This window comes from Rutilus rutilus, assembly GCF_951802725.1.
Source record: "Rutilus rutilus genome assembly, chromosome: 11".
In the NCBI taxonomy this organism is placed as follows: domain Eukaryota; kingdom Metazoa; phylum Chordata; class Actinopteri; order Cypriniformes; family Leuciscidae; genus Rutilus; species Rutilus rutilus.
In genome coordinates, this window is record NC_140216.1 from 11,781,753 (window position 1) to 11,796,711 (window position 14,959).

General features: G+C 37.3%; 1 protein-coding gene across 1 annotated transcript in view; it reads right to left on the bottom strand.

The window, feature by feature from the left end:
• Window positions 1-6,858: 6,858 nt before the first annotated feature.
• Window positions 6,859-14,959, bottom strand: part of lpcat1 (lysophosphatidylcholine acyltransferase 1) — a 30,251-nt gene continuing 22,150 nt past the window's right edge. Inside the window, exons 11-15 of the mRNA XM_084423622.1 lie at window positions 14,048-14,173; window positions 9,855-10,008; window positions 9,616-9,708; window positions 8,458-8,599; window positions 6,859-7,418 (exon numbers count right to left, since the gene is read on the bottom strand). Coding sequence (XP_084279748.1) covers window positions 7,222-7,418; window positions 8,458-8,599; window positions 9,616-9,708; window positions 9,855-10,008; window positions 14,048-14,173 — 712 coding nt within the window. The 3' untranslated portion in view covers window positions 6,859-7,221. The remainder of the gene's footprint in view (window positions 7,419-8,457; window positions 8,600-9,615; window positions 9,709-9,854; window positions 10,009-14,047; window positions 14,174-14,959) is intronic.

The window sequence follows — 14,959 nt, forward strand, 5'->3', positions numbered from 1 at the left end:
TTATTATTGAATTCGATTAAATTATTTATGATGCAATATTCATGATGCTAAAAATATTTGAGATGATTTTTGTAGAAACTGCATATCTCATTCATTCATCCAAAGTGGCTGGTTACCAGATAATGTATATATATATATATATATATATATATATACTTATATATTAATATTTGTTCAATTTCATAGTTTGATATATTTACTAGTTGTGGAAAATAGTAATAATAAATGAACTCCAAACTTTTAGACTCCCTTTTGCCTTCAGAACTGCCTTAATTCTTCATGGCATAGATTCAACAAGGTGCTGTAAACATTCCTCAGAGACTGTGGTCAATATTGACATGATAGCATCACACAGTTGCTGCAGATTTGTCGGCTGCACATCCATGATGCGAATCTCCCGTTCCATTACATCCCAAATGTGCTCTGTTGGATTGAGATCTGGTGACTGTGGTGGTCATTTGAGTATAGGGAACTCTGAGATCAGTTTGAGATCCTGCAGATTATCCTGCTGGAAGTAGCCATCAGAAGATGTACACTGTGGTCATAAAGGGATGGACATGGTCAGCAACAATACTCAGGTAGGCTGTGGCATTTTAAATTATGCTCAGTTGGTACTAAGAGGCCCAAAGTGTGCCAAGAAAATATCCAACACACCGTTAAATCACCACCAGCAGCCTGAACAGTTCATACAAGGCTGGATCCATGCTTTCATGTTGTTTATGCCAAATTCTGACTCAACCATCTGAATGTCACAGCAGAAATCGAGACTCATCAGACCAGGCAACGTTTTTTCCAATCATTCAATTTTGGTGAGCCTGTGTGAATAGTAGCCTCAGATTCCTGTTCTTAGGTGTGTTCTTCTGCTGCTGTAGCCCATCTGCTTCAAGGTTCGACGTGTTGTGCATTCAGAGAAGCTCTTCTGCATTCCTCGGTTATAGCGAGTGGTTATTTGAGTTAGTGCTGCTTTTCTATCAGCTCGAACCAGTCAAGCCATTCTCCTCTGACCTCTGGCATCAACAAGGCATTTTCACTCACAGAACTGCCACTCACTGGAGATTTTCTGTAAAACCAAGAGATGGTTGTGTGTGAAAATCCCAGTAGATCAGCAGTTTCTGAAATACTCAGACCAGCCCATCTGGCACCAACAACCATGTTCAACCACTTTCAAAGTCACTCAAATCACCTTTTTTCCGCATTATGATGCTCAGTTTGAACTTCAGCAGATTGTCTTGACTATATGCCTAAATGCATTGAGTTGCTGCCATATGTAACGAACAGTTGAATAGGTGTCCCTAATAAGGTGGACAGTGAATGTATACACTCACCTAAAGGATTATTAGGAACACCTGTTCAATTTCTCATTAATGCAATTATCTAGTCAACCAATCACATGGCAGTTGCTTCAATGCATTTAGGGGTGTGGTCCTGGTCAAGACAATCTCCTGAACTCCAAACTGAATGTCAGAATGGGAAAGAAAGGTGATTTAAGCAATTTTGAGCGTGGCATGATTGTTGGTGCCAGACGGGCCGGTCTGAGTATTTCACAATCTGCTCAGTTACTGGGATTTTCACGCACAACCATTTCTAGGGTTTACAAAGAATGGTGTGAAAAGGGAAAAACATCCAGTATGCGGCAGTCCTGTGGGCGAAAATGCCTTGTTGATGCTAGAGGTCAGAGGAGAATGGGCCGACTGATTCAAGCTGATAGAAGAGCAACTTTGACTGAAATAACCACTCGTTACAACCGAGGTATGCAGCAAAGCATTTGTGAAGCCACAACACGCACAACCTTGAGGCGGATGGGCTACAACAGCAGAAGACCCCACCGGGTACCACTCATCTCCACTACAAATAGGAAAAAGAGGCTACAATTTGCACGAGCTCACCAAAATTGGACAGTTGAAGACTGGAAAAATGTTGCCTGGTCTGATGAGTCTCGATTTCTGTTGAGACATTCAGATGGTAGAGTCAGAATTTGGCGTAAACAGAATGAGAACATGGATCCATCATGCCTTGTTACCACTGTGCAGGCTGGTGGTGGTGGTGTAATGGTGTGGGGGATGTTTTCTTGGCACACTTTAGGCCCCTTAGTGCCAATTGGGCATCGTTTAAATGCCACGGCCTACCTGAGCATTGTTTCTGACCATGTCCATCCCTTTATGACCACCATGTACCCATCCTCTGATGGCTACTTCCAGCAGGATAATGCACCATGTCACAAAGCTCGAATCATTTCAAATTGGTTTCTTGAACATGACAACGAGTTCACTGTACTAAAATGGCCCCCACAGTCACCAGATCTCAACCCAATAGAGCATCTTTGGGATGTGGTGGAACGGGAGCTTCGTGCCCTGGATGTGCATCCCACAAATCTCCATCAACTGCAAGATGCTATCCTATCAATATGGGCCAACATTTCTAAAGATTTCAGCACCTTGTTGAATCAATGCCACGTAGAAATAAGGCAGTTCTGAAGGCGAAAGGGGGTCAAACACAGTATTAGTATGGTGTTCCTAATAATCCTTTAGGTGAGTGTATAGTATAAAGTATATAGTGTACATAACTATATAGTTACGAAATATGCAGTTGGATAAGAGAGCAGCTGACAGGTGATCAAGTCCCTCATTTCATTTGTTCAGAGTCAGTGGCTTCTTCAGGCCACAGTGTGCTGTGATCACCCGTGATGTGACATAAAGACACACACCAACTAGACAAGTTCTGGCAAGCAATCACTAAAGCTAATTCAATGTTATGCAACGGTGAATGGAAATCTGTCTTCACGATAAGGGCTCTGACATCCACTGTCACCGCAAAGATACGGAAAATATTTTTCTGCTTTTGTTTAGTGACAGCCACATTTGAGTCATCACATTGAGGGCCATATTTAAATCTCGTCTGTCGTGAAATTAAAAAAGTTTTATTGCAGCTAGTTCAGTATCTTTGAAAGACCCATTATAAGATTTCACAGTCGCACAGCCCCGGTCCTATTTGCCATCGTTGCAGTTTGTCAAACATAAAATGTTAATTGGATTGCTAAGTGAGAAATATCGCATCCAATAGAATCCACCTCCAGTCAAAATATTGGGAAAAAGCAATATTTCAAATGAGATTTTAATTTGGATAATCTTTTGAACTTTAATAGAGCCCGAGCCAGTGGGCATATTGAGATTACCACATCATTATTAAACAAAAGTGACACAAAACCATCAATTCTCAGTCCGTGACAGATAAACGCTTTCCACTGCACAAATAATATTAGTTCTGCCTACTGACGCCAGCTCTTATCTGCCTCTGGTTTATTGGGTTCACACTGCTGTCAGGTGCTGAGAGATTTGACAGAAATGTTTGCATATATGAATAGCGGCACACACACATATATATGTTGGCAGATTCTTGAAGGAAGCCCGAGGCACGGCGAATGAGACTAGTCCATATCAGCGGTTTAATGAAATTCTCCCTGCTCATCAAACACCGGCAGAGAGTGATTATACATGGAAGGGGACAGACAGACGAGATGAAACGTATGCTTTCCAAATATCACCCTCCATATTCCATAATCATTATCATATTAATGCCCGCCATAAGGATGGACATGTCGCGGGGTCGGACTGATACTATACAAACGTGTGTGGATTCAGATGTAGACGCAGTCATTTCTTCAAACTGTCTGTGATACCATCATATTGTAGGCTTGTAAGATTAATGTATGTTAATCTTTAGATTCAGCATTGGGTGACTTTTTTCCCAGAGTCTTATAGGATATTCGAAGAATATGAATTTCCAGAAAATGGAACACATGTTCACATTGAACTAATTTCATAATTGATGAACATTACACACTTACTTAACCGAAGCAAATCAACACTGAACTGACTTGAGCTGTAATAACACTATTGTGTGTTGAGTGCCTTTACAGCAGAATTAATATTTGTCTAATATTTGAAGCAGCTTATGTTTTTTACAACTTGTGTTGTATAAAGCACTATATAAATAAAGGTGACTTGACATTTTCTACATTTGAAATGTAAATTTGTATCATTTATATCCGTGGTCTTGTAGCTGATCGCATTGTGCATAAATATCAACATCAATTCAGATCTTTACAAGACTGAAATATTTCCATGAATTTAGTGTCAATGCTCTAAATAGTCCTATGTCAATCCACAGATATTGCAACTACAGTGAGCTGAATAAGCAAATGACCTTTCAGAATTCACATTTGACTAGCTCACACATTCTGTCAGACCATACTAATGTGACTCTGCTCCGTCCATTCATGTAAAAGGAAAGCGAAGAACAAAGAATTACACTGAGGGAGAATTTCAAGGGCACTTTGGCTAATTCAGATGACCAGGTTGCATAGCAACTTCATCCATTCAGTCCATCCGAGTGTCAAATCCTGCTTTCCATGAGCCGTTTCAGATGATGTCATTATCTATTAACAGCTTGGACACAGGTGGCAAAATGCTCCACTTTCAAGAACTCAAGAAGCAATTCTTAGTCTATTTTTACAACAGGGATGATGTAATGCTTTTTCTTGCCGTCTTTCCAGTTGATTTGGGGCGTTTTGTTAATGTTATAGCGCCTCCCTGTGGTGCAGCGAAACATTCCTTTATGTAAGTTTCTCTAACAAATGACATCATGTGTTTACATCGTAGGCTTAGGTGACAGATCAGAGAGGAATGGAAGAAAAAGGTGGGCGAGGGAAGAAAAAATAGAGCGAGAGGAAGAACAGAGAAAGAAAATGTTAAAGACTATACATGTGAAAGTGAATGAAAACAGTGAGTCATGTTCAAGAATAATTATGAAACAATTTTATCAGCAAGATTAAATATTCTGTGCTCATATGGCATTCTATTATTAACCCTTATGAGCTATTCATTTTGAATGTAGGCCTACACTCAGGATGTTGGGGTCTCCAGAGACCCCATAAAATGCATTTTTGTAACATGTAATAACGTATTTTTTAAAACAAATGTTATATCACTCACTTTATGTTTTTACTCTACATTTGTGCAGTGTTGGGAAGATTTAAGGTGTTTTGTAAATTTATACAAAGTAGCCTACATTTAAAAAATCTGAGCAGTTTCACGCCAACATACAACCAGATATCATTCCTATGTATTTATTTATAGTGCTAGAAAGTGTCAACCACGACATCAAGTGCCAATTAGATGAAAGGATTTTTATTATCATTAAATTTGTTTCAGCAAACGTCATTTGGGGTCAAAATACCACAAATAGCTTATAAGCATTAAAAAAAAAAGAAAGAAAAAATGTGCCTACTGTATTACCTTTCACAGAGAAATATATTTAAATAAATAATTAAACGTGGTATTAACCTGAATTAATACCTACAATAATTAACCTGAAATTTATTTATTTATTTTTTTGTATGTCAAATCCCTCGGTCTCAGTGACTATGACGTCACATGCCAGGAGGGGCTTCCAAAAGTAACATTGTCTCATCCTCCAAAGTCAAAAGCTGAAACATTCTCTATACTATCACAAAGAAAACCAGCGCAATGTCCTAAAATGATTCGAATTCACTCTCTTGAATATTGCGCCTCTTTGTGGTGAAGTCCTACACTGCTAATAAACAAACTCCACTGGAATTTCGTTTTTTTTTTGGAGCCGTCAATGAGTAGTTGGGTCGTCTGTTGCATATTAATCTTTCATTTTAAAAGGTCGGTAATAAAAAAGCACATTTATTTTACCCATAAAGCAGTGAAAAAGCATTAAGGAGTCATTGAAGAAAGAAAGTAACTCATAAAATTTTTTTTTTTTAGATGATACAAACCAGAAAATCATTTTGTGATTTTAAACAAGACCAATATTATTGTGTTCTTAAACACGCATTCGTCTTAAAGTATCTCTGAACAAACCACACACGTCAGTTTAACAGAAAGAATAAAGACATGCATAGGCTACTACTTTTTTCTTTCTTTTTTTTTGTCCATTGTAGGCGACTTTGAATTTTTGGTCTACATTATTGTCTTCTGTTCATCAGAAAAATGATCAAATGTAACGTACGGCTGTTTCAATGTCCTTATTTGCACATATATTTCATTTGAAGGCGGCGTGATTATCTGCGAATACTGATAGCTGGTTCATGTTCACTAGATTAAATATGTCCATAAAAACTTGAAATGCACTTACTTACTCCAGTCAGTATAAAATCAATGATCCGCGTTGTTAAACTCATCGCGGCGTTCCGCGTAGAAACCGTTCTCATGCATGTTGTTGTATACTAAATACTGTTAGTCATATTTCCATGTGTTGGTAGTCAAACTCCATCTATGACAGCATCGTGGGGAAAATTAAACACCATATTCTCATGAATAATGCAGAGAAATGCTCAGAAACTGTTGACGTAATTTCGTACTGTCCGGCAGTGGCAGCAATCACCACTCCCGAATTAACGCATATACCACACTTTCGTCATTTTTGACAACTTTGCTTTAGACCGAAAGACTCAGAAAAATAATTTTAAAAAATAACCACTTTTCCTTTACCAATCAATATAAGTGCTATTGTTGTTTTTAATGTACATATCTGTTAACATCTCAAAAAATGTGTTTTAGAGTTTCATGACCATTTAATGTAATAGTGTGAATTTGTTTTTAGTAATATCATCAGTGTGAATTTTTTTTTAGTAATATCATCAGACATATTTGAGTTACTTAATCTAGTGTAATAGGATTTATTAATGAAGGAATTCCTTTTGTGTAAAAACAAACCCCGAGACATTTACAGGTTCACTCAAATTTTCTTTTTACCAATATATTTGTGAAGCACATGGTGGTATGTTTTGTAATATTGCACCTCAACACCCTGAAAGACATCAGCCAAGACGTGTTTGGGTTTTTGCATATATTAAAACCACACGCTCATTTTATAAAGGAAACAATACTTTATATAGAAAATCTGTAATCTCTCAAAAAAAGAAAAAAAGAAAGAAAGAAAAATGCAAGGCATTCAAATGTAGTCAGTTTGGTTTCCATTCGTAAGATCTGTCAGACAACGAACCGCCTTGAAGATTTTGAACAGATCTCTGAAAAAAAAAAAAATAATTCCCTGGGGTAATGTACCCAGGTGCAAATTCCGATTCAACTTCAAGATAACGTCTGTCATCAACTCTCCTGCACACAGAAGTACACACATGCACACAAAATACCCTTCAACACTGAGGGTGACAGGCTGTGATCGTAAAAGCTGCTTTCAGTCCTGTTTCTTGCAGTGTGCAGCACTGTGAGTGTTTGGATCTCGGGGGCTGAAGTCAGCACAGAAGCCGTTAGTAGAAGGCCGAGACTCTGAGGGTGAAGTGGATTCTCTGGAGTGTTGAGGGATTGGCTCAAGGAGACAGCGGTACTGCTCCACAAAATCAGGACAATTCTCCATAAACCGGCAAAAATCATCTGCCAGAAAACATAGCATGTTTACAAGGTAATACATACCAAATATATGAGATCAATTTTATTAATTCAATTCGATGCAAAAACATATTAATCAGGTCTCTCTTTCATTTTTTATTTTATTTTTTTAAGAAAAAAGGGCAAATCTTCTACACATTTCTTTAGCATGCAATTGATTTTTTTCTTTTTTCTTGAATGTGCACTTGTAGTGAACTTCAAAACTTAAAAAAATAACTTATTTAATATTAATATTACATTGAAAGGTAATATATTTTAAATAGATTTACTAAATTGCAACTTTATCATTACAAATGTGTAATTAGAAGCAATTATGAAATTACATGTAAAGATGTTCTTGGGTCCTTTTTTAGTGATCCCCTCTAAAGTTCAATATAAAGTGCATTTAATAATATATATTTCAACTATAATATATTTTCATTAAATTGTAATTAACATGCATTTAAGTGTCCAAAACATTACAAATATATACTGTGAACTGAACAGTATTTTATTTCTGGAATAAGTAACCTTGTTAAATATAGATTTTTTTTCATCATCACAAACATTATCAGAGCCACAGACTTCCATCTAACTGAATGCCAATAGATTAAATCAAATTCCAGACTACAGCAATTCTCACTCTATAATATTTTACTCAAAATTGAAGTGTAAATGTAATTTCATGTTAATTCCAACTTTGTAATTATAATGAAACAATAAGCCCCTCTAAAACTGTGATTTTAGAACAGCTAAGGAGTTGTTGGGCATGATGCAGGAGTTTTTTTTTTTTTTTTTTTTTTTTTTTAGAATGCGGCTCAGCCAATTAAAATCAAGGACCAGAGAACTATTCATTTCATCATTTTGCTCACTGTGACCCCAAACAATGATGAAGTGAAACCGATCTCAACGGAACACAAGGATTGAAGTAGCAAAGAAGTTTTAATTTCCTTGTTGATATTTTGCGTTTATAATAAAGCAAGCACAAACACCTAAGCAATCAGACAATCACATTCAACATGTAAATCAAAGTAAAGGGTCTTACCAAATGTGATCTTCCCTTTGTCTTGGCAATCTATGGCCCTGAAGAGATCGCAAACAGCAAAATCTCCAACGCCTAGAGCCGTTTTCAAAATGATGGCCAGCTCATCTTCTACAACTGCTCCATCCTCCTGTGCTTCAAACATCTGGACACCAGGAAAAGTTCAAATGTTAAATGTCTCGCTTACAAATACATATTAATAACTATAATCTATTAAGTAGGGGTGGAACGGTACATGTATTCGTACTGAACCGAAACGGTACGGGCATCACGGTTCGGTGCGTAAATTTACACGGAGAATACACGGTATAAAAATAAATAAAACTTGCGTGCAAATTAATTAATGTAATGCAGAACTACTGTTAGATATGTGGGTTCTTTAGGGACACCTAATCTGTAGCCCCGCCTTAGCTCTGAAGCAGGCTGCGATGTAAAGATTGCAATGCTGGAATATGCTGTGTGTGTGTGTGTGTGTGTGAGAGAGAGCGCGAGCGAGAGAGGGGGGGGGGGGGGGGCGCGGGTGTGATCGAAAAGTCGCAAAGTGTTTACTTATATTTGTGTGTGTGTGTGTGTGTGTGTGTGTGTGTGTGTGTGAGGCGCGGGCGCGATCGAACAGTGGAAACAAAAACATACTCCATTTTGTTTATACAGGACATCATTCAAACTGCAAAGTGTTTAAGTTACTGTTAATTAAAATTTTAAGGAAAACAAATATATTAATCTGAAATGTAGCAAATTCATTTTCAATTCATTCAGGTACAGTTACCAAACATATCTCAAGGTCTTTTTGTCTTTTTATTAATTTAATTAATAAACTAATTATATAAAACTATTGTCAGTGCACTACAAATAAACTGGTTCTATGCCTATACTTTATGAATAAAACTTATTTAAAAAATACAAGGCTTAAGTCATTTATTTTCCTTTGGTGGTACAGCCTGAGACATGCACAAGCCTTCTGCATTTTTGTTTTGCTTTTCCCTCAATTGTACCGAACTCGTACCGAACCGTGATGTCTGAACCGAGGTATGAACCGAACCGTGACTTCTGTGTACCGTTCCACCCCTACTATTAAGCAGAATATACTGTATTATACTGCACATTTAATGTGTGAGATCTTGTCTATTTGAAACAACGAGAGATTTTAGAAACTCAACTCACCCTAAAGGCCAGTTTAATGGTCTCCAGATATCTGAAAGGTCTACAAACCACTGACAAGGCGATGACATACTCTCTCACATCCATCTTCCCATGCTGGAAACAATTCATTCAAATGTCATCACAGTCTGACAGACATAATGTAAACACAAAACTGATTACAACTGATCTGTTTGAAATGCAAGTTAATTTGTTTTCCATACAGTCACGCTCTAATAAAGAACTTGTGATAAATGTTTAACCTCCTCAAAAAGAGAGAAGATGTCCTGGACTGCTTCTGTCGTGGATTTATTCAGGTACTGAGCAAAGCCCTCCAGATCCAGCCTGCTTCCACACATCTTATGGGCCCTGGAGGCTTCTTCATGCAGGACTTCATCAGTGACCCTCGTCTTCAGTCTAAGAGAGAGAAGACGAAAAATCATTCATTATCAACTTTTTTATTAGTAGTATTATTAACCAAATGTGCCACTGTCTGGTGAACTGAGAAAATTTAAGACTAGTTAAAATATTAAAAATGTTTCAACCTAGAAAATCTTATATACTGATATATGATATCTTCTATATACTGATATATGATAAGATATCTACAACGACGACTACTACTACATCCTTTTTTATCCTTGTGTTGACTGCAACAATAAAATTCTATATCTTTAAAAGTATTGAGTACACTTGCATTTCTAACAAGTCACTTTTTGTTTAAATAATAATAATAATAATAATTCTCTAGAAACTCTGTGAATTGATATTTTGAGAGATGAAGGTTGTTCCATGAACTACTGTCTTAAAAGAAGAAAGCAAAATGGATCTAACCAGCACAGGGAGAGAAGTGGACGACCCAGAATAATAAGAGGACGAGAACATCAGGGTCTCTAGTTTGAGAAGCAGACCCCTTACTGGTGCTCAGCTGGCGGCTACATTGAACTGTACACACTAAACAGCTTTTCATCACTAACAGTGGAGAGAAGACACTGAGATACTGGGCTTTTAAGAGTTTCAAAGAAAGAGTCACATCTGACACTGGCAGAAAAAAATAAAATAATGAAAGACAGAAAAAAAAAAAAAAAAGAAGAAAAGGGGCAGGATGGGCAAAAGAACAAAGACTGAATGGTAAAAGATTACAAAAAGAGTATTCTAGATGAATGCATCCAAGTTTATAGTGGGAACAGTTTGAAGAAGCATCCTACAGGCCAATAACACCTACGGGAAGCACAGCAGAATGCATGAGATTAAACTTCAGTTGAACCTCTTAATAAACTGACTGCATGGGGAGGATTCTTCTGAGTTTGAAGAAAAACATTTTTGGGAAATAGAAGATTTTTTAATACTTGAATAATAATGAATACTTATTACACATTAAATTGATCAAAATGGACACAATGATGGCCCTGTGACACAAATGATTTCCATTTCAAATTATACATTTATCTTTCCGCTCATCAAAGAATTCAGAAAAAAATCTATCATGGTTGTAAATCCAAAAATATTAAGCAGCACAACTGTTTTCAACATTGATATTGATTTTTTGTTTTAGCACCAAATAAGGATATTACAATGATTTCTGAAGGATCATGTGACATTGAACACATGTGATCATGTGACACGCTAGTGCTTAAGGCACTGGGGCCGTAATCCTCCAGGAGAACGATACTGGTCTAGTTAATCCCATTTGCTAATTTTCTCGAGTTTAAGTTTAACAAACATCAGATAAATTATTCTAGAGTAGAGAAAGAAGCTTGAGGACTACTTTTGCCATACAATTGCAATACTGGATCTTTGGTTGCGTTGCAATACTTTGAGGTTTACATTGGTTCATCTGTACTGCCTGTGACTGTATATACCGACCATAAACCTATGTTATTGTTTTGTCAAGAATGTACAGTAGTGTAAATGTCTTTATTGTAATTTAATGCATCCTAGGTGAATAAATAAATGTCATGTTCTACGAGGTCCGAGGCCCGGTCGCTGACCACGGCCGACAGGCAGAAGCTGCCAGTGAACGAACGTGATGCAACACATCAGCAACAAGCTACTGAGGAAGACGAGCAAGGTCAAGGACGCCAGCCAGGCCGAACAGGCCAAGAAGCGATGGGCCGGACACGTGGCCAGGAGGTCGGACGGGCGATGGACGCGGGCCGTGACCGAAAAGCCTGGCGAAGTTGTTGTGGCCTGCGTCGAAAGACCAAAATACAGGCCGATTGAAGGAGATTGAAGGTGAATAAGTGTATCAATTTCTTTAAAATAACATTTCAAAAGTGATTCCAAATTTTAAAGTAAAGTAGTGTATGTCTCTGGTTTTATTTGCTTACTTCACTTATTAGTATTAGTATTATTATTATTATTAATAGTAGTAGTAGTAGTAGTAGTAGTATAAGATACATAATTAGACAGAATTACTGGCAATTTACTATTTTATTTACTTGCCAAAGCCAATTTTTATTCACCTCTGATGCTCAAAGAATGTTATAGTTTGACCCTTATAACAGCAAGCCATGTTTGTTGATTGTATTTCCTCATCATATTCACTAGAGGGCAGTATGTTCACTGCCTGATGAGAAGCATCAGTATAAACCAGCCCACTGCTGTACCACCAGTGTAAAATCAATCATCAGCCTCTAAATCCAAAGCAAACAACACCTATGTTAACGTCTCGTTATGAGTGCAGTGCTGGCAGGCAAAGAGCTATGTTTGATTTTTTCATCAATCAGCACAGCGCTGCTCATACTATTGAACGTAATGATCATTTATGGTGTGGCTCTACTGAAGAACCATAGATCAATACTATGATATGTAGAGCCGAGCGATGGATGAACGTGCTAATGGATTGATTGGCTGGATGGTTGATTCAACCAATGACCAAACCCAGCACCTCGTGTACCTGAGACTGTCCTTCACTGTTATTATAACCTACTTAACTAAAACATAAGCACTGATTCTTTCAACCTACAAATTGAGAGATCAAGTATATTCAATTAAAAAAAAATACGTTTGCTGGTCTGCAAGACACACCTACAGACCACCCAAAGTCCATGTTCGTTCAGAGATCATCTGGTGCACACTGCACAGAAAAAAAGGCTAGAGCTTTTACAAGCTATAATCTGACAGACCCCCTTTAAGCAACTTCCAGGAACCACAGGAAAACTTTTGACAGACTCTCTTCCGGTAATTCTCATTGGAGCCTTGTCTGATTGGTCACTGCTTAGTTACTCACCAAATCAGGACATCCTCATGATAATAACAGATGGAAAGTATGTTATCAAAGTTACGTTTACAAGATACTGGGTTGCTAGCATTGCATATTATTCTTTGCTTTTAGATTAGGAATTTTTGTCCATGCAAAAGATATGAATGTAAATTCCTTAACATTAAAGGAACCGTATGTAAGAAATGTATTTTTATGTATTAATCATAAAATGGCCCTGATATGTCACTAGACATTAAGAAATAATGTTCATTTCAAATATCACTGACAACAGTAGTCCGGCCAGGATATTGTCATTTAAAAGTGAAGTTGCAGCCCTCAACTGATGTTGATGTTGTCATGTTGTGTTTTGGCCTGATGCCCCACCCTCCACCTATCTACCAATCACGAAGTCAGTAGTGTTTCGGCATCCGGGTTGCCAGCTCTGCTCTAGTTACAACAGCTGCAGCTACAAACGTGTCGGATAAAAAATGTCTAACCTAAACGAAACCTAAAAAACCTCGTTATGAATCCGAAATACGCAAAACATCTCTCATGAAGCATAAACATAATTATTAACAGAAAAAGAAAACGTACTGTGTAGGACTCGTCACTTGCCATTGGAAGCTCCTTGTAGCAGCCTACGTTCCTGCTGGATCCTGCAGCCTAACTGGCAACCTCGAGTCAGGGGGGAGGGGGAGGGGATACACCGCTCTACAGTAATTTGAAAGTGATTGCAGTACCAGTTTTGTCCACAATCTTACATCCGGTGCCTTTAACGTACAGTAATAGATGAAAAACTCATCAACGAATGTGGAAATACTCTGAATTACACTACTGCTTTAATTTATTGATCAAAAATACATTAAAAAAATGAAATATTGTGAAATATAACAACAATTTAAAATAACTGTTTTCTATTGTAAAATATTTTAATATATTGATGACAAAGCTGAATTTTCAGCATCATTACTCCAGTCTTCAGTGTCACATGATCCTTCAGAAAACTTTTTTGTGGAAACCATGATACATTTTTTTCAGGATTATTTGGTGAATAGAAAATAAAAAAAGAGCATAATTTATATGAAAGAGAAATCTTTTGATAAATTTAAAGCATTCTTGCTGAATAAAAGTATTCATTTCTTTTTTTTTTTTAACAATAAAAAAAAAACTATGAACGGTAGTGTATGCCACCGTACATTGTCCTAGACATCATGCGGTGGTGTTAAAACTTAAAACTACTGATCTACTCACCCCAAACTTCGTACCAGTCTGGCTAACTCCAGCAAGCAGGTGTGTCTGGGCAAACGCAAAGGGCCTTTAGCCATAGCAAGCTGGCAGTCCTCAAAGGAGTAATCGATAATGGGCAACCCAAGTGCCCTATGGAGAAAACACACAGAATGAAAACAAGTATGTTTTATTTCTGATTACAGGACACTAGTAGGACCTTTTAGAATGATTTGATATATAAAAGGCCTGGTTTCACAAACAGGGCTTAGATTAAGCCAGGATTAGACCTTAGTTCAATTAGGACATTTAAGTAGCTTTTATAAACATGCCTTAGAAAAAAACAATACTGTGTGCATCTTGAGACAAAACAATGGCAATTACATATTTTAAGATATGTCAGTACAAGTTGCTTTTAGTTAAAACAGCTCAAACATGCACTTTAATCTGGGACTAGCCTTAAGCCTAGTCTGTGAAACCAGGGGTAATAGGAAGAAATTTAAAGCCAAACAAACAGACCTCACAGTTCTTTTGATCAGCATGAAATAGAGGGTATGCATTGACGTAACATTCCCACAGAAACAACACGCCCCCTCAGCCAGACTGAGTGGCAAAAGAGCCTGTTTCATGACTGGATTTAATAGGGGAAACTGCGAAAACGCAAGTAAAACAAACGATTATCAGTTTAAACTAAAGGTTGGACTCGGTATAGTGTTCCTTACAACTTACCAAAGATCCAGTGATCCATAGATATTGACATGCAGCCAGGAATCATGTTTCCTGAAATTTATATGTGCCTGATTTCGACGCCGGGAAAATACATACAGCATATTTGCCTGTGAACGCTTTATATAAATATACAATATAGGTATATGTATATATATATATATATATATATATCTTATCGTCTAGCCCATAAACTTGTATAGTTTTTGTCAG